The sequence below is a fragment of the Tamandua tetradactyla genome, chromosome 4, assembly GCF_023851605.1.
Source record: "Tamandua tetradactyla isolate mTamTet1 chromosome 4, mTamTet1.pri, whole genome shotgun sequence".
Lineage (NCBI taxonomy): Eukaryota > Metazoa > Chordata > Mammalia > Pilosa > Myrmecophagidae > Tamandua > Tamandua tetradactyla.
The window spans coordinates 80,196,775-80,224,678 of NC_135330.1; the positions used below are offsets into that span (position 1 = coordinate 80,196,775).

Below are 27,904 nucleotides of genomic sequence, written 5' to 3' on the forward strand. Positions count from 1 at the left end.
ATCCCCAACCAACATCATGCCTATGAACCCTAAAGAACACCTAGGGCTCTGAGACACTGTAAAAGTTTCATGCACTAAGTTTACTTTATCGAAACCCATTACCTCGAGAGAGTTCTTGGGCTAGATAAGCCCTGAAACCCAGAGGGGCTAGCTTCTCCAAGAATATCAACTAGTTCCTCCCCTTTCCTATATTATTGACACTCCCTTTCAACATGCAAAAAAGTTAGAAAGGGCATAGCGCAAAGATCCCTATAGAGTGGGAGAAGGATTAAAGGAGAAGGTAGATTTATAACAGAAAAGATAAGATTTAACAAATGAGTACAACTGCTGAATCACTATACTGATATTTCTTTTAGTCTCCAGTGTTTTGAAGCAGCTAGAAGGAAAAACCTGAAACTGAAATTGTAACCCATATCAAACTATGAAATCTGTTCTATAGCTCCTTGCTGGAGTGTACTTTGAAAATTATTTCTTTTTTTTCTTGTATATGTTATATTTCAAACAAAAAATGTTTAAAAAAACAAACTGTTTCAAAGGCAGACAAATATAAAACGTGATATTCAAGCGCTCTTAAGGGTCATTTCTAGATAACAAACTGGACTACACTAAAGAAATAGACAATATTCTAACCTGGAAACTAAAAAAGAGTACTCATAAAAGGAAAGAACAAGGCTTTTAAATGATGAATCACACAATTTATAAAACAGCTAAGAGTGCAGGTTACCAACAATTCATTAATGTTCCCTCATTTCTGCCTGAAAAAAAAAACTGGACAAAAAATCTGCATGTGCTCCTCTGACTTAAGGGTACAATGAAATAACTATATTTCTAGTTTTGAGAAAACACAGGTTATTTGTGCTTATATTGAAAATCATTTGTGTAAATAACTTATAAGACACATGAGAATAGTCATTTTATTCTGCAGCTAAATAAGATATAACTACTTTGCTCCTTCCCATTGGAGAAAAAGAGACCTCATCTTCAGAGAAAAATCTGATCAGAGGGGAAGTCTGGTCATATCGTTTGCACTCATTATTTCTTAAGCTAACTCTTGAGAACACAAAAAGGAAATCTTAATACTTCGCACCTAAGGTCGACAACAATCTAGCAAGTATAAAACTTCTCAAATATAACTTTTCCCATCGCTATAGTTACAATTTTTAGCAAGGTTTGTTTCACTCTCATGAAACTAAAATTTTAACATAGGATTAGTGCTAATATTTCTATTTCCCCAAAATTTACTAATTCAGGGCCACGGTGGCTCAGCAGGCAGAGTTCTTGACTGCCACGCCAGAGACCTGGGTTCGCTTCCCAGTGCCTGCCCATGTTTAAAAAAAAAAAAATACTAATTCACACTTACCTTACTTGCAAAGTCCTGCAGTAAGTGCAGCATATACTGGTCTATGACGTACATATCCTTAGCAGGAATTGAATCTGTTTTGGGGTTGAAACCAGTCACATTTCCCAAAAGAAAGCGGAGTGTATTCCTAAGCTATTCATATTGGAAAAAAGTATGCAGTTAAAAAAATATGAGAGGTCATTAATTTTCTCTGAATTTTACACTATAATTATCATTCCACATATCTCACTTTCCTAATGGGATATTCTATTATTTCATTCTTAAATAAGACTGTAAATGCAAAAGCAACAACAACAAAAACAAAACTCTAAACTCTCAGGGTGACACTGCAGATATAATGGAGTAGAGAGCTTCAAGAATTAGTCCCACCTCTGAAACAACCACTAAGCTGGAAAAAATGAAATAAACTTTTTCAAAACTCTGTCAGAGCAACTAAGGGAATGTTAATGAAAAAAGTGGCTGCAATATTTCAATAAGAAAGTTATAGTATTTTTGCTTAATCTACCATCCCCCATTCCTTAACTTGGAGCAACTATGGGGATGGTAGCCTGCATTTCTGGTGCAAGGCTTGCTGGTACCAAGGGGAAAAATATGGATCTGGTTACAAAAAAGTGTGGTAGTATGTTTTGATCTGTATGGTAGTTTCCTGAGGGACCACCACAGAAGCTGATCTTTGTTTTGCTCCCCCCCAGGCTGTAGTGGCATTCCAGGTGGCATCTGTCAAAAGCATTTAAAGACACAGCTTACTCAAAGCTGTCTAGGGAGCAAGGGAAGCAGGTAAGGGACAAAGTATGGGAAGAAGGAGGCTAAGGAGGAAGGTTCTTGGGGGACTAAGGGCTACCGTGTATGCCAGGGAACGCAAGTGAAACACACTTGCCCAGGACCAGATTCATGCTCAGCAACGACCTGAGAGGAACCTGTACTTCCCCTCTGGCAGATTTTTTTGGCCTCCATGCAAGCAGGAGGTGAAAACTAAAGTGGAGTTGTAAGTAGCCTCACTTAACACTGAAGCAGTGCCCCGGCTCACAGACAATGTGCAAAGGCTTGAAAAGTCTTTTTATTGTTTTGTGGCTCCAACCATTTAAAGTAATCTCTTTCAGGTCATTGACTGACTGACTGCTGATATAAAGGAATAGAGAATAGAATCTTTGCAAAAACAGTTTGGAAAAGCCACTAAAAAAAAAATGAGTGGCTGCAATCCTCAACAATTAACAATAACAAACCTTAGGGAGAAAGAGAATAGGACTTCGAGAGATAACACATTACAATATTTAAACGGTACAGTTTTAAACAAAAAATTAAAGGCATGACTTCTAAGGATGGTACATTCACAGGTAAAAAAGAAACTAACAGAAACCATCACTGAGGAAGCCCAAACATTGGACTCAAACCTTTAAATCAACTGCCTTAAATATGCTCAGAGTCCTAAAGGAAACCATGAGCAGAGAACTAAAGTAAACCAGGAGAACACAGAATGAAAAGAGAACATTAATAAAAGGACAGAAATTATAAAAAGGAACCCAATAGAAATTCTGGGGCTAAAAAAGTACAATAGCTGAAATAAAAAATCCAGTAGAGGAGTTCAACAGCACATATAAGTAGACAGAAGAATGAGTGAACTTGATGACAGGACAATCGAAATGATCCAATATGAAAAGCAGAAAGAAAAAGAAAGGAAAAAAATGAATAAAGCCTAAGGGACTCTGGGACACCATCAACAGGCCAATATATGCATTATGCACATCCCAGAAGGAGAAGAGAAAGTGCAGAGAGATTATTTTAAGACATAATGTCTGAAAATGTCCCAAATTTGATGAAAGACACAAATCAACACATCTAAGAAGTTCAAAGACCTCCAACCAAGATAAACTCAGAAGCACACTGAGACACATTAAAATGAAACTACCCAAACTCAGAGAATCCTGGAAGCAGCAAAGAAGTGATTCATCATATACAATGATTCTCGATAAGATTAAAAGCCAATTTTTTCATCAGATACCATGAGAGTAGAAGGCAATGACCAATTTAAAGAACTGAAAGAAAAAACTTGTCAATCAATTTCTAAAATGGAAAAATTGTGACTGTTCTAGTTTGCTAGCTGCCAGAATGCATATACCAGAAACAGAATGACTTTTAAAAAGGGGAATTTAATAAGTTGCTAGTTTACAGTTCTAAGGCCGAGAAAATGTCCCAATTAAAGCAAGTCTATAGAAATGGCCAATCTAAGGCATCCAGGGAAAGATACCTTGGTTCAAGAAGGCCTATGAAGTTCAGGGTTTCTTTCTCAAGTGGTAGGGCATATGGCAAACACAGAGTTTCTCTTTCATGTGGAAAGGCACATGGTGAACATTGTTAGGGTTCCTCTCTAATCTAGAAGGGCACATGGCGAACACGGCGTCATCTGCTAGCTTCTTCTCCTGGCTTCCTGTTTCTTAAAGCTCCCCAGGAGGCATTTTCCTTCTTCATCTCCAAAGGTCACTGGCTGGTAGACTCTGTTTCTCATGGCTATGTGTTCTGCTCTGCTCTCTCTGAATCTCTCCCATTCTCCAAAATGTTTCCTCTTTTATAGGACTTCAGAAACTAATCAAAACACACCCAAATGGGATACCTTCAGTTAATCCAGCTTAACAACCACTCTTGATCAAATCACATCTCCAGGGAGATGATCTAATTACAGTTTCAAACATACAATGCTGAATAGGGATTAGAAGAAGTGGATGCCTTTACAAAATGAGATTAGGATTAAAACATGGTTTTTCTAGGGTCCATACATCACTTCAAACCAGTACAGTGACATTTCAAGATAAACCAAATCTTAGGGAATATCTCACTAGTAGACCTACAGTACAGGAAATGTTAAAGGGAGTCCTTCAGGCTGAAATGAAAGGACACTAGACAGTAATATGAAGCCATATGAAGAAATTAAGAACTCTGGAGGAAAAAAGGAATGGCATAAAATATAAATGCCAGTATTATTGTATTTTGGGTATGTTAACTCCTCTTTGTTTCCTATATGACTTAAAAACAAATGTATGAAACAATAATCATAAGTATATAGTAATGGTCATACAATGTATAAACATGTGATTTTTAGTGGTAAAGGGAGGAAAAAGGGCTACAGAGGAGCACAGCTTCATATGCTATTGAAGCTAAGTTGATATCATTTTAAATTAGATTGTTACCAATTATAATAGTTGTAAGGCCAATAGTAACAACTAGGAAAATAATGAAAGAAAAATACAGAAAAATGAGGAGAATCAAAATGACACACTAGAAAAAAACAAACACAAAGGAAGGCAGGACTGGAAGAATTATAGAATAAAGATGAGATATAAAAAAGCAAAGCGAAATAGCAGAAGTCAGTCTTTGCATCTATGTGTACTTAATTTAAATGAAAATGGATTAAACTCACCAAAGGAAAGACAAAAATTGACAGGATTAAAAACAAAACAAAATATGATCTAACTATATATTTACTAGAGACTCACTTAAATCTGAAGATACAAATAAGGCTGAAAGTGAAAATGGAGAAAGATAGTCCATGCAAATACAACCAAAAGAAAGCAGGGGTGGCTCCTACACTAATATCAGACAAAACTCATTAACTTTAAAACTCTTAAAACAGACAAACACAAATGGCAGAATAACAAGTTTTACAGATTGCTTCTGTTACCAGCAAAATTCAAGAGCGGGATAAAAGATTGGATTTAATTTAGATGATAATTCTGGAACCAGACTGTATATTTAGAACCACCACAGGAATGCTAGAAGAAGGGATAGGCTGCTGACAATTCAGCTTTTGTAAATGAAAGTGTGGGAACCAGTGACCACCAGCCCACGTTCCTAAGCACTATAGCTATGGCAAGGGAAACAGCAGTGGCTGCAGAAAGCTGGGGCCAGGGAGGGCAGAGAGAAATCTATCCTCCAAAAACTGGCATTAGAAGTTGAGTTCACTTTGAGGGATCCCTTGGGGACCAGAATGGATACTAGCACAGTTTCTCAGACATCTCAGCAGCAGCAACTTCAGCCTTTCATATCTACCAGGATATGAAATTTAGTGCACCCTTTTTGGTGTTTTTCTTTCTTTTTTGTGTGTGTGTATGCTTTTTGTTTTTTGTCTGATAGACCCTTATGGAACCAGTGCAGATACTGGCCTAGACAGCAGCAGTTTCGGGCTTCTCAATGGCATCTACTCAAAGACTAGGAGAGACAGTGTACACTTTTATGTGTGTATATGGGTATACTACTGGTTAGTATATATATTTTTCTTTTTCTTTTTGTTGGTCTGGAGTGGGAGAAGTAGATTTACAGGGAGACCACAAAAATAATGCTCAGTCTTCCAACAAAAATTTACAAAACATTTAAAGAGACTACAAAGTATGGCTTAATCACAGAAAAATCCAGGAGAAAACTCAGTCACTGGAATTACTAATAAAAGATTTAGATAAACTCTCTTAAATAAGATCAACAAACTAAAGGAAAAAATGGACAAAGAACTAAAGGAAAACACTATGTAAACACAATAGAATTTTAATAATGAGACAAACATTATACAAAAGAACCCAAAAGAAAATCTAGAGCTGAAAAATATAGGAACTGGAATGAAAAATTCAAAAGACACATTCAAGAGCAGACTGGAGCAGGTAGTAGAAAAAAGGATCAGAGATAAGACAACTGGAAATACCTAGTTTGGGTAGCAGAAAGAAAAAAGAAAGAAAGAAAAAAGAGCCTGAAGAACTAACTGTATGCTCTTAAGCCAATATGTGCATCATTGGAGTACCAGAAAGAGAAAGGGGCAGAAAAAATAACTGAACAAAGAATGGCCTCCAAATTCCCAAACTGATGAAAGATATGAATATACATCTAAGAAACTCAATGAACTCCTAGGACAAACTCAAAGAGTTCCACACGAAGAAACATTATACTTAAACTGTCAAAACACAAAGACAAGGAGAAAATCATGAGAGAAGTGATGCACCACATACAAGGGATCCTTAATAAGAACAACATCTGATTTAATATTAGAAACAATGGAGGAGGCCAGAAGGAAGTGAGATTAAATGCTGAAAGAAAAAAAATTATCAACTAAGGATAATATATCTGACAAATATGTCCTTCAAAATTGGGGGTGGGGGCTGCACGGGTAGTTTAGTGGTAGAATTCTTGCCTGCCATGCGGGAGACCCAGATTTGATTCCTGGTCCATGTACTTACCCCCCAAACAAACAAACAAGCAAAACAAACAAACAAACAAACAACTCAACAAATGGTAGTGCAATAATGGGATACTTACACGGAAAAAAATAATGAGAGGTGACCCTGCCATGTAGCATACAAAAAAAAAACCGGGAGGAATCAAGATGTTTCTGGATAAACAAAAGCTGAGGTAGTTCATTATCACAAGACCATACAAGATATGCTAAAGAGAGTCCGTCATGGTGTAAGGAAAGGACACTAGGTAGTAAAACTTGAAGCTCTACAAAGAAATAAAGACCACTAATACAGGTAACTGTATTATATTCCTCATTTGCAATTCTATCTTTAACTTTCTATATGACTTAAAATTCAAATTAATAGAGGGGAGGTGGGGTAAGACGGCGGCATAGTGAGGTCGTCAAATTCAGTTCATCCTCCAAAGCAGCTTAGTAAATAGCCAGAAAAACTACAGAACAACTTCTGGGGGGACATCAGTGACTGGACAAAGCTTACACCAGTCTGGATGAGATGGAACAACAAAGTGTTAAGTCCCCCAAGCCATGGAAGCTGGCAACCCTCCCCAACAGGTACAGCAGCCTGGTTTCCTGAAGGCAAAGAAAACAGACTTTACTTGCAGCAAGGGCTTAGCTTAACAAAGCTCCAACTGCGGAATTAACATTTTGACTACTGAAAACAGGCCCATAGCACACACAGTCGTGGAATATACACTAAAGGAACTAGGAGTTTTGCCCTGGCATGGAGGAGCAGGGCTGACAGAAAAAAATAAAAAGAGGCTTTTTGAGTTGGACAACACAAAATACTGGAAAAGGGCTGGACCCCACGAAAAGGGGATACACAGAGCCTGGAGATACATAGAGTTATGTACCAACTTAAGCTCTTGACTGACAAATCTGAGAACAGAGATCCAGCTCTGAAAAGACTTTTTTGCTCTGAAAAGACTATTTTTGCTTTTGCTTTTTTTTTTTTCTTTCTTCTTTTTGTCATTCCTTAACGACTCATTAGATAGAACTGGAAACATTCTCAGGCTCCAGTAGTGCCCCAGGCAAGGGTAGGATTAAGCTTGTCTGACAGACTAAGTTACTAGTTAGGTGACAAGAGTTAATTCCCTAAAGGGTGTATCTTGCCCAAGAAAAAGGGGGTTGTGCCCAGCTCAAGCGCAATCCCTCCTTAAAGGAATTCAAGCCACAGGGACTGGAAACCTGAAAGAAATTAAAGCCATCATATTACCTCACCTGGCAGGAAGAGTGTGCTGAAACTAAAGGCACTATATCACTCTAAGCTGCTGGGAACGTGCAGGCAGACAAGTGCCACATGCTGGGCAGATTAGGAAAAGCACAAAGTCTAGAGGCTTCATACAAAAATCTGACAAATTGCTGGGTCCCAACCTTAGGGAAAACTGACACTGGCTATTTTTTCCTCCTGAGATGTGGGCCTGTCTGGTCTGGGAAAATCTGAGTCTATAATATCTGAGGAGGCCTTCCTCCTCCTCCTCAAAAAAAAGGCTCCTTATAGGCAGGGCAAAAAACAGAGAAATAAGAACTGAAAAATTCTGCTGAGTTAAACAGAACCTATGCTTGAGATGGAGAATAAGTTGAATGTCAAAGATTAGACAGAGAACAAAGCCATTCAGAAAATCATAGGTAAAACAGTGAAAACAACCTCCAGAATAAACGAATTAAGGAAATCAAACGCCAAGATGCCTGTAAAAAATAAGGAATCATACCAAGAAAATTGAAGAGATGGCCCAGTCAAAGGAACAATCCAACACTTCAGATGAGATACAGGAGTTGAAAACAACTAATTCAGGATGAACAGACATGGTAAATCTCACCAAAAAAACAAATCAAGGAGTTGAGGGAGGATATAAAGAAGGTATCAGGCAACAAAAAGAAAAACTTGAAAGTTTGAAAACACAAATCACAGAACTTATGAGAATGGAAGGCATAATGGAAGAGATGAAAAAAGCAATGAAAACCTATAACAAAAGATCTGAAGAGGGAGAAGAAAGGATTAGTGAACTAAAAGACTGGACATCTGAAATCTGACACACAAAAGAAAATATAGGGGAAAAAATGGAAAAAAATTCAATTCAGGGAATTGAATGACAACATTGAAGCACACAAATATTTGAGTTGTGGGTATCCCAGAAGGAGAAGAGAAGGGAAAAGGACAAAGACTAATGGAGGAAATAACACTGAAAGTTTCCCATCTCTTATGAAAGTCATAAAATTACAGATCCAAGATGTGCAGCATATTACAAACAGAATAGATTCAAACAGACATACTCCAAGACACTTACTAATCAGATTCTCAAATGTCAAAGACCAAAGAGAGAATTGTGAAAGAAAAAAAAAGATAAAAGCAATCCATCACATACAAGGGAAGCTTGATAAGACTATATACAGATTTCTCAGCAGAAACCATGGAGGCGAGTCGGCTAAAAGAGAAAACCTACCAATGAAGAAATCTATACCCAGCACAACTGCCCTTCAAAAATGAGGGGGAGAATAAAATATTTTCATACAATTACTGAGAGAATCTGTGAGTAAGATAACCCTACTCTGTGAGAAATACTAAAGAGAGCACTACAAGCAGATAGGAAAAGGCAGGATACAGAGATCTCGAGTAGAGTGTAGAAATGACAACTATCAGTACAGGTAAAAAGAGAAAAAAAGTTAGATATGACACATAAAATCCAAAAGACAAAATAATAGAAAAAGTGCTGCCTTTACAGTACTAACACAAAATGTCAATGGATTAAACTCCCCAATCAAAAGACACAGACTGGCAGAATGGATTAAAAAAAATCAGGACCAATCAATCTATATGCTCTCTACAGGAGACTCATTTAGGCTCAACAACAAAAATACGATGAAAGGGAAAGGTTGGAAAAAGATATTTCATGCAAACAACAATCAGAAAAGAGCAGCAGTAGCTATACTAATATCCAACAAATTAGACTTCAAATGTACAATTTAAAGAGACAAAGAAGAACACTATGTATTAATAAAAGGAACAATTCAACCTAAAGAGGTAACAATCATAAATATTTATGCACCAAGCCAGAGTGCTCCAAAAAACATGGGGCAAACACAGACAGCACTGAAGGGAGAAGTAGACACATCTACCATAATAGCTGGAGACTTCAATTCCCCACTGTCATCAATGGATAGAACATCTAGACAGAGGATCAATAAAGAAACAGTGAATCTGAACAATACCATAAATTACCTAGACTTAACAGACATTAACAGAACATTACACCCCATAACACCAGGGTACACATTTCTCCCAAGTGCTCTTGGGTCATTCTCAAGGACAAACCATATGCTGGGTCACAAAGCAAATCTCAATAAATTCAAAAAGACTGATATCATTCAAAATATTTTCTAAGATCACAACAGAATGAAGTTGGAAATCAATAGCAGGCAGAGGGCCAGAAAATTCACAAACATACGGAGGTTAAACAATATACTCTTAAACAACCAGTGGGTCAAGGAAGAAATTACAAGAGAAGTCAGTAAATATCTAGAGGCAAATGAAAATGCAAACACTATATCAAAATTTATGGGATGCAGCAAAAGCAGTGTTAAGGAAATTTGCTTTAATGCCTATATTAAAAAAAAAGAGCAAAAATCAAGGAATTAACTGTTCATTTGGAAGAACTACAGAAAGAACAGCAAACTAATCCCAAAGCAAACAAAAGGAAAGAAAAACGAAGATTAGAGTAGAAATAAATGAAATTGAGAAAATGAAAATAATTGAGAAAATCAACAAAAATAGACGTTGGTTCTTTGAGATGATCAATAAAATTGATAGACACTTAGCTAGGATGACAAAAAAAAAAGAGAGAGAGAGAGAGAAGATGCAAATAAATAAACTCAGTAATAGAAGGTGTGCTGGTCTGAAAGGAAGTATGCCCCCTAGAAAATTCATGTTTAATCAAAATCCCATTACATAAAGGTAGAATAATACTTATTCAATACCGTATGTTTGAAACTGTAATCAGATCATCTCCCTGGATGATGTGTTTAGTCAAGAGTGGTTGTTAAACTGGATTAGGTGATGACATGTCTCCACCCATTTGGGTGGGTCTTGATTGGTTTATTGGAGTCCTATGAAAGAGGAAACATTTGGGAGAATGGGAGATTCAGAGAGAGCAGAGAATGCTGCAGCACGACAAAGCAGAGTCCACAAGCCAGCGACCTATGGAGATGAAGAAGGAAAATGCCTCCTGGGGAGTTTCATGAAACCGGAAGCCAGGAGAGAAAGCTAGCAGATGACACTGTGTTAGCCATGTACCTTCTCACTTGAGAGAGAAACCGTGAACTTCATCGGCCTTCTTGAACCAAGGTATCTTTCCCTGGAGGATGCCTTAGATTGGACATTTCTGTAGACTTGTCTTAATTGGGACAGTTTCTCAGCCTTAGAACTGTAAACTAGCAGCTCGTTAAATTCCCCCTTTTAAAAGCCATTCCGTTTCTGGTATATTGCATTCCGGCAGCTAGCAAACTAGAACAGAAGGGGAGATATACAATCACTGACCCTGCAGAAATAAAGGAGGTAATGGGAGGATATTATGAGCACTATAGACTAATAAACTAAACAACGTAGATGAAATGGACAACTTCCCAGAAAGGCGTAAACAACAAACATTGAATCAAGAATAAATAGATGATCTCAACAAACCAATCATAAGTAAAGAGATTGAATCAGTCATCAAGTCTAAGACCAGATGGCTTCGCATGTGAATTCTACCAAACGTTCAATTAATAATTAGTATCAGTCTTGCTCAAACTCTTCAAAAAGACTGGAAGAAGAGGGAAAGCTACCTAACTCATTCTATGAGGGCTACATCACCCTAATACCAAAGCCAGGCAAAGATACTACAAGAAAAAAAATTACAGACCAATCTCTTTAATGAATATAGATGGAAAAATGCTCAACAAAATAATTACAAATCGAATCCAGCAGCACATTAAAAGAATTATATACCATGACCACTTAAAATTCTACTTAAGTAAAATGGGATTCATTTTAGGTATGCAAGGCTGGTTCAACATAAGAACATTATTAATGTAATACACTATATCAACAAATCAAAGTGGAAAAACCACATGATCATCTCAACTGATGCACAAAAAGCATGTGACAAAATTCAACATCTTTCTTGATGAAAACACTTCAAAGAAGAATAGCAGGGAACTTCCTCAACATGATAAAGGGAATATATGAAACCCCCACAGCTAATATCATCTTCAATAGAGAAAGACTGAAAGCTTTCCAAACTCTAAGAGCATGAATAAGACAAGGATGCCCACTGTCACCACTGTGATTCAACACTGTGCTGGAAGTTCTAGCCAGAGCAATTAGACAAGATAAAGAAATAAAAGGTATCCAAACTGGAAAGGAAGAAGTAAAACTCTCACTGTTTGCAGATAATGTTACACTATATCTCAAAAATCCCTAAAAATTTACAGAAAAGCTACTAGAGCTAATAAGTGAGTATAACAAATTGGCAAATGTAAGATCAATGCCCAAAAATCAGTAGTGTTTCTATACACTAGTCATGAGCAATGCGAGGAGGAAGTCAAGAAAAAATTCTACTTACAACAGCAACCAAAAGAATGAAATATTTAGGAAGAAATTTAACTAAGGATATAAAAGACCTATGCACAGAAACCTACAAGAAATTGCTAAATGAAATCACAGAAGACCTAAATAAATGGAAGAGCATCCCACGTTCATGAATTGGAACACTAACTATAGCTAAGATGTCAATTCTACCCAAATTGATTTATAGAGACAATGCAATACCAATATCAATTATAGAGTCAATGCAATACCCAACAATTTACTTTGCGGAAATAGAAAAACCAATAACCAAAGGGCATGGTGCCACAAATAGCTAAATATACCTTGAGAATGAAAACTGAAGTGGAAGGGCTCATACTACCTGACTTTAAAACATATTACGAAGCTACAGTGGTCAAAATAGCATGGTACTGGCATAAAGACAGATATATTGAACAATGGAATCAAATAGAGTGTTCAGATACAGATCCTCTCATCTATGGAAACTGATCTTTGATAAGGTAGTCAAGCCAACCCACCCGAGACAGAGCAACTTCTTCAATAAATGGTTCCTAGAGAACTGGATATCCATATGCAAAAGAATAAAAGAGAATCCATATCTCATAACCTAAACAAAAATTAACTCAAAATGGATCAAAGACCTAAACATTAGAGCTAAGATCATAAAACTTTTAGAAGAAAATGTAGGGAAATAACATAAATCTTGTAAGAGGAAGCAGTTTCCTAGACTTTACACAAAAAGCACAGGCTTTGAATAAAGAAAATGATAAATAGGAAAACCTCAAAATTAAACACTTTCGTGCATCAAAGAACTTAATCAGGAAAGTTTTATACACATATATACTGTCTCCCATTGCCAAAATGGAAGACAATATTTAGAAACCATATATCAGGTAAGGGCTTAGTATCCAGAATATATAAAGAGATTCTTCAACTCAGCAACAAAAAGACAACCCATTAAAAAATGGGCAAAAGACATAAACACACTTCTCAGAAGAGGAAGCACAAATGACTAAAAGGCACATGAAAAAATGACCTGGGTTTGATTTCCAGTGCCTGCCCATGGCAAAAAAGAAAAGAAAACATAGAGGTAAGTGTTCATGACCTTGGATTTGGCAAAGATTCTTAGGACACCTAAAAAAATATGAGCAACGAAAGAAAAACAGACATAGCTTGAACTTCACAAAAACTTTTATGCATAAAAGAGCATGGTCAAGACAGTGAAAGGACAACTGATAGAACGGGAGAAAAAATATTTGCAAATTGTATACCTGATAAAGGTCTAGAATTCAGAATATATAAAGATCTCTTACAACTCAAGAACAAAAAGACAAAACAATCCAATTAAAAAATGGGCAAAGAACTTGAACAGAAATTTTATATAAATGGCCAACAAACTCATGGAAGATGCTCATTGTCACCAGTCATTAGGGAAAAGCAAATGAAAAGCATGAGATATCAGTTCACATACACTAGAAGACTACAGCAAACAAAACAGAAAATAACCAGTTTTGGTGAAGATGCAGAGAAATTAGGACCTTGTACAAAGCTAGTGGGGATGTAAAATGGCACACTGACTGTGGAAAATAGTTTGGTGGGTCCTCAAAAAGTTAAACTTAGTACCATAAGACCCTCCAATTATACTTCTAGGTATACACCCAAAGTAAATGAAAACAGATACTCAGAGAAATACTTGTATGTGAATAATCATATCAACAATATTTCACAATAGTTCAAAAAGTACAAAAAACCCAAATATTTTTTGATGACTTAACAGACAAACAAATGTTGGTATATAAATATTAACAGAATATTATTCAGCCATAAAAAGGAATGAAAGATAATCCTCAAAAATAATATGCTAGCTGCAAGAAGCACATGCACAAGGTCATACATTGTATGAGTCCATTTATATGAACTATTTTTATTAAATAGAAAACTTGTTGCTTTTAGGGATTGGGGAATGGGGGTAATATGGAACAAGTACTTAATGGATATGGGGTTTTATTTTGGAGTAATGAAAATGTAGAGAGAGGTGAAGGTTGCACAATACTATGAAAGTACTAAATGCCACTGAATAATTCACTTTAAAATGATTAATTTTATATTATGTGAATTTCACCTCAATTTTTAAAAAAAGGCAAGAAACTCTCATCTCAATAGCTCATTAACACAAACAGCCACTAATGAAACAGTTTATACCTAAAGATAGAATTCTCACATTTCTTTAACCCAAGGCTAAATTAGCTTTCAGAGGCCCATTTATCCATCTGATTAGGTGAGATTGTTATTTTCACATTGTTCATAGGTGAAGATAAACAGAAAATATGGGAAAGATAATTGAGCACACAAACAGTATAAGGCAACTTATTAAGTTATTGTTACTGTTTTTAAGTAGACAAATCACTATAGGTTGTTTCAATGCTCAAAACCTGTATAGAACTCACTTTCATTCAGTTTTACTGTGCTTAGTTTTTTAAACACTGGTTTGATTAATTTTTCACTCAGAAATAGGAAGAATAAATGACTCTGACCTTGTTAATATCATCTCTGGCAGCATTAAGTACAGATGGACCAATTGTCACTTCAGTGAAGACATTGGACTCAGCTACCCACCACCGAAGGACATCAGCACCATAGGGAGGCTCTTTGCTTTGGTCCTTTTAATTGAAAAAAACATATAAACAGAATGGCTTTTGGTCCTTCACATTGAAATAAAAAAAAAATTAAAACAGAATGGCTTTCAATTTCAATTAATTGAACAAAAGTTTCAAAAATGTTTGTGCCCAGAATTTAAATGCAAAATATACCAGCACTGTAATGAAACAAGGGCCAACAGTCTCTGAATCTGTTTTAAATTGCATTTAAAAACAATAAACTGGACAGAATTTCAGCATCAAAAATCCATTTGTGGGCTTGCTTTTTCTTTTTTGCTTTTAATAAAGAATCCTATTCCTAAAAAAAAAAAAAAAAACAAACAATAAACTGTAAAACAGAAGGAAAATATGCTTTTATTAATGCATAGAGGCTTATATCTAATTTCTTCTGGTCATGTCTGAATACATCTATTATAGCTGGGAGCTAAACACAAAGCTGAGTCATGGATTACGATGATAGGAGGAGGGGATGTGGACAGCAGCTTTTCCCTTTTAATATTCCCTAGCAACTCTGTACACAAAGTAATGATTATAGGATTATCAGGAGAGCAGTAAAAAGCCATAGGAGTAAAATAGTACAAAAGTAATTATTTTACAAAAGTAACTCCACCATAAACCAAAATGTCGGCAACTCCTAAATACTATGTCTTTTTAATATAATTTGCTTTAAAGAGTAAAATTTCCAAGAATACAAAATGAAAGATGCATTCAAAAGTTGCAATTTCATTTTTTTCCCCATTATTTCCATTTAATTACAAAACCACAGGTTTCACATTTTTAAAAGCTCAGACAATTAAAAAAGAAACAGGTGCAGAACCTATCTGGAATTTAGACATGAAATGAGTCAAATGAAACACAATCCTGGCCCTTCTCTCATTAAAATTATATATATTTAAGACTCTTGATTTAAAACATGGTAAGGCACCCTCTATTAGTATAAAAGATTTTTTACAGTATCATATAATTAATATCATTAGGAGTTTGGCTGCCAACTTAAGAGCCTTAAAACAAAAGTAATATAAGTTTTTTGGAAACTACCTACTTGTCCTCCATTAATGACAACATCAGGATTAATCACATTCCCAAGAGACTTGGACATCTTTTCTCCCTTTTCTCCAAGGGTAAATCCATGAACAACCACTGCCCTAAGAAGACAAATCAGCTATTTAATATAAACACAGCTGTATCTTTCTGTAGATGATTTATAGCTTAAAAAGACTATTTCAGTTTAACACCAAAAAGGGTTTTTCTTGACAGACTATGGAAGAAAACTTTTCCTGATATAGTCTAATTCTCAACAGCTTGAGCTACTGTCATGATTATTAAACAGAAAGCTGCCTAAACAAAAAAGTTTTAGATATTTTCATTCACTGAAAATATATTTTCAGAGCATCTATTATGCACTGAATTTTATCTTTAAAACTAATGAGAATAAAAACTAATCAGAAAAATATGTGTTAGAAAGGGCAAAATTTCCTTCAAAAGATAATTTAATAAAAAATAATATTGGGCGGGCCAAGGTGGGTCAGCAGGCAGAGTTCTCTGAACCCATGTTCGATTCCCAGTGCCTGCCCATGCAAAAAAAAAAAACAGTATCTACTATTACACAAGTAACATAAATACGTACATTGTTTGGGGATGAGTTTTCATTGTAAACTTAAGCTATTTAAGAATCCTTCTGATTACAACTTAATCCAAAATCTTTCAGCTATCTAAAAATCTTTCTGATTACAACTTCTGTATACACATTCTAATAAGAAAAAAGCAATTATGTGTATCTAAATAGGAGTGCATAATTTCATAAAATTCACTAAGTAATTTTCGTAAGTTCATTAACCACTTGTGCATATTACAAATATAAGGGTATCTGAACTCACACTGTCTTCTCTCAACCTTGATCATTCTTCCCTAAATTCCTTGTAATGTTTTTCACATTTCAAGGTCTAATTGTATATAGAGAAACTGTTTATAGGAGCTGTATGTATTTCAGTCAATGGCGATTTTATCTCTTTTAGGAGTTAATGATCTTATCATTTTAGCTCAGTGACAAGATCTCTCAGTATCATTTTCTCCTTTGTTCTCTTTTTATCATTTCAAACTCTTCTCTAATGAGACTGTAACTTAATTAAAAGTATTGTTTTATTACATGTATTACTAAGTGTACTACATCACACACTGGCAAGTACACTGAGGTACTTAAAGTATGTTGCCTGCTTTTATAGTTAAGGTATAAATACTTACTTATAAGGTGCTTTATTTCTTGATGCCACACTTGTTAATAAAGAAGACTGAAACCAACCCCCAAGCTGGTCTTTTCCTTCCAAGTACAAATCTGCTCTTTGGTCAGAACCTTAAATATAAAAGATGCAGAAATTTAAGTTAATTAAAATAGGAAAACAAAAATGAGAAGAATTAAAAGTGTTAAAATAATAAAAAGCAACCAGGTTATTTCTTTTGTCATGCTATTTCCAAAGGCTAGATTACATTAAATTGACCCCATTGCCACTTTATTATTCAAGATAATGAAAAGAATCTTGGAGTATGATCTCCTAAATCATAGGTAACTAAAACACATGTAAGCTAGGGACTGATGAATAATATTTATCAATATTTCCAGTCAAATCTTTTGAGAAAACAAATATTTCTATTAATATTTGCTGAGTATCCAAGAACTTGATATATGTATATTAATTAATTTAATTCTCACAACTCTACAAGGTAGGCATAAGTATCATCTCCATTATGCAGATGAGTAAAGTGAGGCCCAAAGAAATAAAGTAACTTGCCCAAACCTACATAGATAGTAAGCAGTAGAGCTAGAATTTGAATGTAGATAACCTGGTACCAGAGTACATGGATTTAACCAAGAAATCATGCTACCTGAATGTGCTTGATTTTGATGATCAAACAAATCAGACAAAAAAGAAATCACAGATTATCAGCTTGTTATTTGACAATGAACAGTCAGAAAATGGACAAAATGTGAAGAAAACATATGAATAATTTAGTGTCAAATTCCTTAGGCCATAGATGTAGTAAGTCTGGGAGATACTTCAACATTCAACAGTTAACTATTATCTGAGATAAAGGCATCATTTGGCAAACACCATGGGTTAACAATTATTTCAGACACTGCCATCAAGGGATGCAAAACCCGTGGGTAAAATTTTAGTGAGAAACTAGGTTTTCCACAGTATCAGAATATCACCCTACTTCTGGTGACTGTACAGTTCAAAATACTATTTATTATCAAGTTTTATAAACATGCAGAATTTTGTTTCACTTTTTTTTTTCAAGTTATGCCATTAGTACACAGAATACTTCATTGTGGTTTTCTGGGGAAGGAGCAAATGTCACTAACAGAATGTCTCTAAAGCTGGATAAATATGGGAGAAAACACCTTTTCCCTCTAGTTTTGAGAGACTTCTTTACTCACAGGATATGGGATTCCCTGACATTGAAACACATTAGCCACCTTAACACAAATGCCTTGCGGTATGGAAAAACTAAAATTCATATTTATGTCCTCATGTCCTCTCCTTTTCAGCTTTCAGCACAGGACTGACTCCCTTAAATCTGTTGGGGCCTGACCTCCCAAAATTAACAGAATGTCAGGCAATCTGGACTTTCCTGTGATGCCCCTGAGATGGCATCCCACACAAGAGGTGCAAATCCCTGTTGAGGCTGCGGATCCTCAAACTGATAATTCTGCCATTTTCATTTCATTTTCTGAAAGTCAGGGTTGGCTCATAAAAGGTTGTCAAACAACATGCTAAACGTGAAATATCAACCCTCACTCTAAACTTTCTCTGTTCAGAGCATCAAATGAAAGCTTCACTGGGTTTTACAGTGGCTTTCTGGTTTTGGTAGTCCATTAAAGAAGTGAGTTTGAAAGTTGTTGTATACTGTTAACAGTATACAATGATTGTCTGCCCATGCCCTGCCTGAAATACCATGATTTGTTTATGAAGCGCATCTTTAATAAAGGTGAATGCAGTTTGGTCTGGGAAAGAAAAAAAACAAAATACGTGCACTACATCACACACTGGCAAGTACACAGAGGTACTCAAAGTATGCTGCCTGCTTTTAGTTAAGGTATAAATACTTATAAGGTGCCTTTATTCCTTATAAGGTGCTTCCATTCCCTACAAATACTAATTAATAATAATTACTAGGAAGAAATGCAAATTTACAATAGAGAAAACTGGCAGACACTATCTCAGTCCAGTGACCAAAGTTAAAATACCACCAGTGATGGGACAGATAGGCAGCCTGTGCCTTCCAATATCATGCACAGTATTTCATAGTATTCCTGCCAAAAATGCAAAACCTGCATTTACGAATGAATCTAATCATGAGAACCACATCACACAGAAACAGAGAAAATGCACAAAACAAACAACCAGTACCTTTATAAGTAACAAGATGATGAGAGGCAATGACAGAACAAGAAGTCTAAAGAGACATGACAACTAAATTGTAGACACGTGACCCTAGATTGGCTCCTGGACAAAACATATTTTTTCTTTTCCCACAGAAGACATTACTGGGACAACTGGTGATATCCGAATAAGATCTGTAGATAGCAAACAGTCTAAAATTTCCCACAGAAGACATTACTGGGACAACTGGTGATATCCGAATAAGATCTGTAGATAGCTAACAGTCTAAAATCAATGTTCATTTCCTGATTTTGATATCTGAACAGGTGAAGAGACTGTCCATGCTTTTAGGAAATACGCATTGAATATTTAGAGATAAAAGGGATACATGCAACTTATCTAAAATGTTTGAGAGAGAAAGGGGAGGGGACAGAATGATAAAACAAATGTAATAAAACTTTAACATTTGGGAAATCTGTTGACAGTTATGTGTTAGTTTTTATTGTATGTTGTAATTTTCCATAAATCTGGAAGTATTTCAAGATTTTAAAAGTTTTGCAAATATGGATGAAATCTTTGGGGAAGATTATTCCCAAATTTTAAATTTAAACTCACAACCCTAAGAAGCCTCCATAATCCCTCTTATTTATAAATGATGATGTGTCCTTATATCCTAATAGAAGGATTAGTATCATAATCCTTACATGGGAAAAATTACCTGGGTGGAGGTAGAAAGGCAAAATTAAAGGAACTGCATTTTCCAGTTTATGTTCAATTCAACTAACATTATTGAGCACTTATTGAACAGCAGGCACTTTGCTAGATACTGGAGGGAAAACAGCAGAAATCTATTAACTGTCCTCTTGAACTGATATCTAGTGGGATATACAAAAAGAACAAAATGTTTTAGTGTCACATGTAGAATGCTTCATCCATATGCTAATGTTTCTTCTTCTTCTACCAGTAATTTTATTATAAATTTTATTTTTAGAGCATTTTCAGCTTTACAGAAAAGTTGCAGAGTTAAGTACAGAGTTTCTATAAATTCCCCTTATAGTTTCCCCTGTAATATACTGCATTAGTGTGTCGGATTTGTTATAATTGACAAACTAATATTGATACACTGTTAACAACTAAAGTCAGTAATTTATATTAGGGTTCACTCTTTGTGTTGTATGGTTCTGAGCTTTGACAAATGTGTACTGTTATACACCCACCATTATGGAATGACACAGAATAATTTACTGCCCTAAAAAACAAAAATGCCCTGTGCTCTACCATTTCATTCCCCTACAACTCCCCTGAACCTGTGGCAAGCACTAGTCTTTTTATTATCTCTTTAGTTTTGCCTTTTCCAAAATGTCATTTATTTGGAATCATCATATGTAACCTTTTCAGACTGGATCCTGTCATGTAGGAATATACATTTTAGTTTGATCAATGACTTTCGTGGCTTGATAGCTCATTTATTTTTATTGCTGAATAATATTCCACTGTACAAGTGTGCCACAGTTTTGTTTATCCATTCACCTACTGAAGGGCATTTTGATTCGTTCCAATTTTTGGCAATTATGAATAAAAGCATTGTACGCATTATTATGCAGGTTTTAATGCGGATGTTTCCTACCCATTTATATGGGTATACAACTAGGAGGTTAATTCCTGGATTTATGGTAACCCTATGTGTTGCTCTGTAAGAAAGGCCCAAACTATCTTCTAAGGTGGTTGTATCATTGTGCATTTCCACAAATAAGAATTCCTGTTGCTCCACATTTGCACGAATATTCAGTGCTCCCAGTATTTTGTATTTTAGCCATTCTAGTAAGCGTACAGTGTTATTTCATTTTTTTTTTTTTTTGCATGGGCAGGCACCGGGAATCAAATCCAGGTCTCCAGCATGGCAGGTGAGAACTCTGCCTGCTGAGTCACCGTGGACTGTCCTCATCATTTTAATCTGTAACTTCCTAATAATATATGATATTAAGCATCTTTTCATATACTTTTTGCCATCTGTTTATCTTCTTCTTTTAAAATATTTTTATTGATAAACCTTCACAAAAACGAAGTTGTGAAGCATGCAACATTGTAAATGTACCTGTGGGACACTTAGTGAGGCAAAATAAACAAGAAACAAAAGAGAAATTATTACATGGTCTCATTTAGAAAATACTTGTAAGAAAACACAAGTCTAGATCGTAAGCTCTTATGGCAGTCACATTTAGTCCAGAGTGGTAATTATTATTCCTGGATTTTGAAAGGCTGTTTTATATACATATAACCTGGTATTTAGAGATAAAAATGAAATCAACCAGGTTGGGGTTAAGGTAATTCAGAATACAACGGTAAGGAAGATAATGTCTATATTTTAGAACCTTATCTATTATTTGAGAAAGGTTTATTTTGTCCAGAACTTAAATTTTCTGTAACACATAATCTAACTCAACCTGTCTGGATAGATTATTTAAACAATCAAAAAAACAGGGGGCCCAGAATAAGAATGAGGGCCTTTAATTCTGTATAGCTTAATGTAATGCCTTGATACTCCCACAGTATATTAAGCAGATAATAAAAAATATTGGCAAAGTCCCCTGAGGGATGGGAGAAATAATACGGAACTATTAAACTTTACCACCAGCGAAACCCCTGATTCTGTGTCAAACACTGGGGTCACCCAAATCAATAGCCCAAGCTTGCTCTTGTGAAGCTTACGTATATAGAAGAGAAACTTAGCCTACCTATAGCTATGCCTGAGTCACCTCTGGAGGACCACTTGTTGCTCAGATGTGGGCTCTCTCTCTAAGTCCAACTTTGTAAGTGAAATCATTGCCCTTCCTCCTACATGGGGCACAACATCCAAGGGTGGAAGTCTCCCTGGTGGCATGGGAGATGACTCCCAGGGATGAACCTGGCCCTGACATGTAGGATCAACAATATCCTGAACAAAAGGAAGAAAAGAAGTAAAACAAATAGGGTATCTGTGGCTGAGAGAGTTAAAATAGAGTCAAGAGGCTACTCTTGAAGTCACTCTTACATAAGCTTCAGGTAAACGTTGCTACCTATCATAAGTTGCCAAACCCTAACCAAAGCCATTTCAGCCAATCCTAAAGAACACCAAGGACAATATATAAGATTCTACAAAGGTTCCCATGTAATAGGGTAACTTTCCAAAAACCTACCACCTCTGTATGGGTCCTGGACCAGATAAGCCTGAAACCTAGAGGGGGCCAGCCTTTCGAGAACATCAGCTAGTTCCATCTCCCTACCCCTTGTTATTGACAGCCCTTTCAACATGAAATTGTTAGAATGGGCATAACCCAAATACCCCTAAAATGTAGGAGAAAGATCAAAGATGATGGTGGAGTTATATAGAGAAGGTGGGGTTTAACAAATGAGTATGATACTGAATCATTATATTGATAATTTCTTATAATCTCGAGTATCTTAGAGCAGCTAGAAATAAAAACCTAAAATTGTGGAATTGTAACCCATACCAAACTCTGAAATCTGTTCTACAACTAATTGTTGGGCTGTGTTTTGAAATTTATTGTTTTGTATATATGTTATTTTCACAAAAAAAAAAGTGATGATAAAAATGTATATATTCAAAAACAAAGAAACAAAATTTTTTTTTAAATATTCCTTCTAGTTTCCAATTTCTGAAGCAGTTTGAAGGAAAAATCTAATATGATGGTATGGTAGCCCATGACAAACTTTGGGATCTATTGTAACTACTATTTGAAGAATGCTTTAAAAACTACTTCTTTTGAGAGGGGCCAAGATGGCATCTTAGCAATGTGCGCATTTTAGTTCGTCCTCCAGAACAACTACTGAATAACCAGAAACAGTACAGAACAGCTCCTGGGGCCATGTTAGTGACCAGACACACAGCGTACCCCAGTCTGGACCAGCTGGACCGGCTGCGAGCACCCCCCAGAACCGTGAGTTCCCCAAGCTGCGGTGGCGGGCGCCCCTCCCCAACAGGCGGCTTCCCAGAGGGGAAAGGAAAGAGACTTGAACAGCAGCAGGGGCTGAGCCCAACCAAACGCCAGTTGTGGAATTAATTAACAAATTCTGACTACTAAAAATAGGCCCCCAGCTCAGGTGAACCTGGTCAAAGCAGAGGTCGCTCATTTTTGCCCCGGCGCCAAGGGGGCAGGGCTGACCGAAAAAAGGAAAAAAAGAGAAGGAAACAGAGGTTTCTGTGGCTGTGTTTCTGCCTTTGGATACAGGAACAAGGCTCCTCAGGCTGCAACTGCCCCAGGCATAGGCAGAAACAAACTCGTTTTGAGGGCTTGTCTGGAACCTGTGCCTTCCCCAGGGGAGGGGAGAAGCCCAACTCAGGTGGAATCCCTCTCTCAAGGAATTCAGACACCAGGGCTTGGTAATTTGAAGCCATTAAAACCATCCTACAACCTCTCCTCTGTCTCCACCACGCCCCCAGCCTAAGTTAAAGGTACCGCATCATCTTATGCTGGTGGGACCTGCAGGCAGACAAGCACCACATACTGGGCAGGATAAGAAAAACAGAGCCCAGAGACGAGACTTCACAGGAAAGTCTTTTAACCTGCTGGGTCTCACCCCCAGGGAAAACCAATGCAGGTGAATCTTTCCTTCTCACAAGAGGCCAGTTTGGTCTGGGAAAATCCAGCTGGAGTCTATTATACCTATGTAGACCCTCCTCAGGGTGGGGGGAGAAAGGCACCATACATGCAGGGCAAGAAACAAGAAAACAAGAACTGAAAAATTCTCATCTGTTAAACAAAACCTGAGCTACAGGTCCAGAAAAAGCTGAACTGAATGTCAAAGAACAGAGAGACAACAAATTCATCCAGCAAGAAAATTCTATGTAAAAGAAGTGAAAGTAATCTCCAGAATAAACTAATTAAGGTAATTAAATGCCTAGACGCAGGCAAAAAATAACAAATCACACTAGGAAAATTGAAGATATGGCCCAGTCAAAGGAACAAACCAACAACTCAAATGAGATACAGGAGCTGAAACAATTAATTCAGAATACACGAACAGACATAGAAAACCTAATCAAAAACCAAATCAATGAATTGAGGGAGGATATAAAGAAGGCAAGGAAAGAACAAAAAGAAGAAATCGAAATCTGAAAAAACAAATCACAGAATTTATGGGAATGAAAGGCACGGTAGAAGAGATGAAAAAACAATGGAAACCTACAATGGTAGATTTCGAGAGACAGAACATAGGATTAGTGAACTAGAGGATGGAACATCTGAAACCCGACAAGAAAAAGAAAATATAGGGAAAAATATGAGCAGGGACTCAGGGAAGTGAAGGACAAATATGAAGCGCACAAATATACATGCTGTGGGTGTCCCAGAAGGAGAAGAGAAGGGAAAAGGAGGAGAAAAACTAATGGAGGAAATTATCACTGAAAATTTCCAAAGTCTTATGAAGGACTTAAAATTTCAGATCCAAGAAGTGCAGCATACCCCAAAGAGAATAGATGCAAATAGATGTTCTCCAAGACATTTACTAATCAGAATGTCAGAGGTCAAAGAGAAAGAGAGAATCTTGAAAGCAGCAAGAGAAAAGCAATCCATCACATACAAGGGAAGCCCAATAAGACTATGCATAGATTTTTCAACAGAAATCATGGAGACAAGACAGTGGGATGATATATTTAAATTATTAAAAGAGAAAAACTGCCAACCAAGAATTCTATATCCACCAAAATTGTCCTTCAAAAATGAGGGAGAAATTAAAACATTTTCAGACAAAAAATCACTGAGAGAATTTGTGACCAAGAGACCAGCTCTGCAAGAAATACTAAATAAAGGGAGCACTAGAGACAGATACGAAGGCAGAAAGAGGTGAGGAGAAGAGTGTAGAAAGGAAGACCATGAGTAAAGGTAAAAAGAAGGAAAATTAGAAGCACATATAAATGCCAAAAGGCAAAAAGCCCAGGCAGTAAGAACACTGATGTTGATGGATTAAGCTTCCCAATCGGGGGACATGGACTGGCAAAATGGATTAGGGAACAGGACCCATCTATATGCTGTCCCTATTCAAAGGACATGAGGGCAAGGACACAAACGGACATTTGCACACCAATGTTTATAGCAGCATTATTTACAATTACCAAGAGATGAAAACAGACAAAATGCCCATTAACAGACGGGTGGCTAAACAAACTGTGGTATATACATACAATGGAATATTATGCAGCTGTAAGACAGAATAAAGTTATGAAGTATGGTAACAACATGGATGGACCTTAAGGACATAATGCTGAGTGAGATTAGCCAGAAACAAAAGGACAAATACTGTATGGTCTCACTGATATGAACTGACATTAATGAATAAACTTGGAGAATTTCGTTGGTAACAGAGACCATCAGGAGACAGAAATAGGGTAAGATATTGGGTAACTGGAGCTGAAGGGATACAGATTGTGCAACAGGACTGAATGTAAAAACTCAGAAATGGACAGCACAATGCTACCTAACTGTAATACAATTATGTTAAAACACTGAATGAAGCTGAATGTGAGAATGATAGAGGGAGGAGGGCTGTGGGCACAAATGAAATCAGAAAGAAAGACAACAAAGATTGAGATGGTATAATCTAGGATTGCCTAGAGTGTATAATGACAGTGACTAAATGTACAAATTTAAAAGATGTTTTTGCATGAGGAAGACCAAAGGAATGTTGTTGCTCCAGGGTGCTGAAAATAGATGGTAATTAATCTTTTAAAATTTCAACTTATGTGTGAGACTAAAGCAAAAAATGTTTATTTGGTACAAAATTTATATTTTGATTAGTGCATTTCCTATATAACTTATGTAGATAGCCTGGTTGAACAACATAAGTATATGGAACCTTGGGTAAGACATGAGATTTTGTTGGTTTGTCCAGAGTGATGCCCCAACGAATCCCAGAGTGATTTGATCAGTGAGTGGAAAAATATTTGCAAAGTCCCCTTTGGGGAATGGTGAGAACAGGGGAAAATTCAACCTCCCCAAGTTGAATTCTTGATATTCTCACAAGCAGTGTGGACAACAAAGCTATAGGCTAAGACCCCAATCTTGGGGTTTGTTCATATGAAACTTAACCCCACAAAGGATAGGTCAAGTCTCCTTAAAATTAGGCCCAAGAGTCACCCCCAAGAGAACCTCTTTTGTTGCTCAGATGTGGCCTCTCTCTCCAGCCAACACAACAAGCTCACCACCCTCCCCCTGTCTGCATGGGACATGACTCCCAGGGGTGTGGACCTTCCTGGCAACATGGGACAGAAATTCGAGAATGAACTCGGACTCAGCATCAAGGGATTGAGAAAAACCCTAAAATGAGCTGAGACCCAGCATCAAGGGATTGAGAAAATCCCCTTGACCAAAAGGGGGAAGAGTGAAATGAGACAAAGTGTTAATGGCTGAGAGAGTCCAACCAGAGTCGAGAGGTTATCTGGAGGTTATTCTTATGCATTAAGTAGATATCACCTTGTTATCTAAGAGGAAATGGAGAGGCTGGAGGGAACTGCCTGAAAATGTAGCGCTGTGTTCCCAGTAGCCATGTTTCTTGATGATGATTGTATAGCTTTCCCATTGTGACTGTGTGATTGTGAAAACTTTATGTCTGATACTCCTTTTATCTACCTTGTCAACAGACGAGTAGAACATACAGAATAAAAATAAATAATAGGGGGAACAAATGTTAAATTTAGTTTGAAATGCTAGTGATCAATGAAAGGGAGGAGTAAGGGGTATGGTGTGTATGGTTTTTTTTCTGTTTTTGTTTTATTTTTCTGTTGTCTTTTGTTTTTTTCTGAATTGATGCAAATGTTGTAAGAAATGATCAGGATGATGAATCTGTAGCTATGTGATGATATTGTGAATTACTGATTATATATGTAGAATGGAATGATCACATATTGGGAATGTTTGTGTTTCTTTCTGTAATTTTTTTTAATTAATAAAAAAATTAAAAACAAAAAACTACTTTCTTTGTTTTATACATGTCATATTATATAATAAAAATTAAAAAAAGAAGAAAGAAATTAGTTGTCCTGTCCTCTAGCTCGCTTTTTCTTTCTTCTGCCCCTCAAATCTGCTGTCTCTAACACAATAGATTTCTTTTGGGCTACAGCATCTTTAATCTCTGTGGTATCTGCTATTTTTCTATTTATACATTCAAATTCATCTTTGTGCATTTCTAGTGTCTTCTTGATCTCCTTTATGTCATTATCCATCCCAATGATTTTATTTGGTAGAGCTGTATGAATATCTTTGGTTAGTTGTTCCAAAGTCTGTGTCTCTTTCGGTGTTTTAATTTTGTCATTCAACTGGGCTATATCTGTCTGCATATGGATGCAATATCCATTAATGATCTTCCACTGTGTTCGTGGCATGTAAATATATGATAGAGTTCCTTTGGAAGTTGACTTCCTTCAGTAGCCCAAAACTTTGTATTTGCGGGACAGGTGTAGAGTAGGATGCGGGGAGTAGGGAGGGCCACAACAGTGCAGAGACAGGTTGTGGAACAGGTATGCGCACAAGTCGGGGACCCTATGCTGGTGCCTGTGAGCATGGTGCATAGGTCATGGGATTGTGGAGGTGCAGTTGGGGGCCATGGGGGCAAGGTGCAACTCAGGCAGGCTTTGGAATGTAGCAGCAGGGTGCAGTGTGGGGGATACAGAGGTAGTATGCAGCAGGAGATGGATGGGGG

At 36.6% G+C, this 27,904-nt stretch overlaps 1 protein-coding gene across 1 annotated transcript in view; it reads right to left on the minus strand.

Moving 5' to 3' along the window:
- The window catches only part of IARS2 (isoleucyl-tRNA synthetase 2, mitochondrial), a 109,485-nt gene that overhangs the window by 8,615 nt on the left and 72,966 nt on the right, over positions 1-27,904 (minus strand). The window contains 4 exon segments of the mRNA XM_077157875.1: positions 1,361-1,492; positions 14,706-14,831; positions 15,871-15,973; positions 17,070-17,178. Coding sequence (XP_077013990.1) covers positions 1,361-1,492; positions 14,706-14,831; positions 15,871-15,973; positions 17,070-17,178 — 470 coding nt within the window.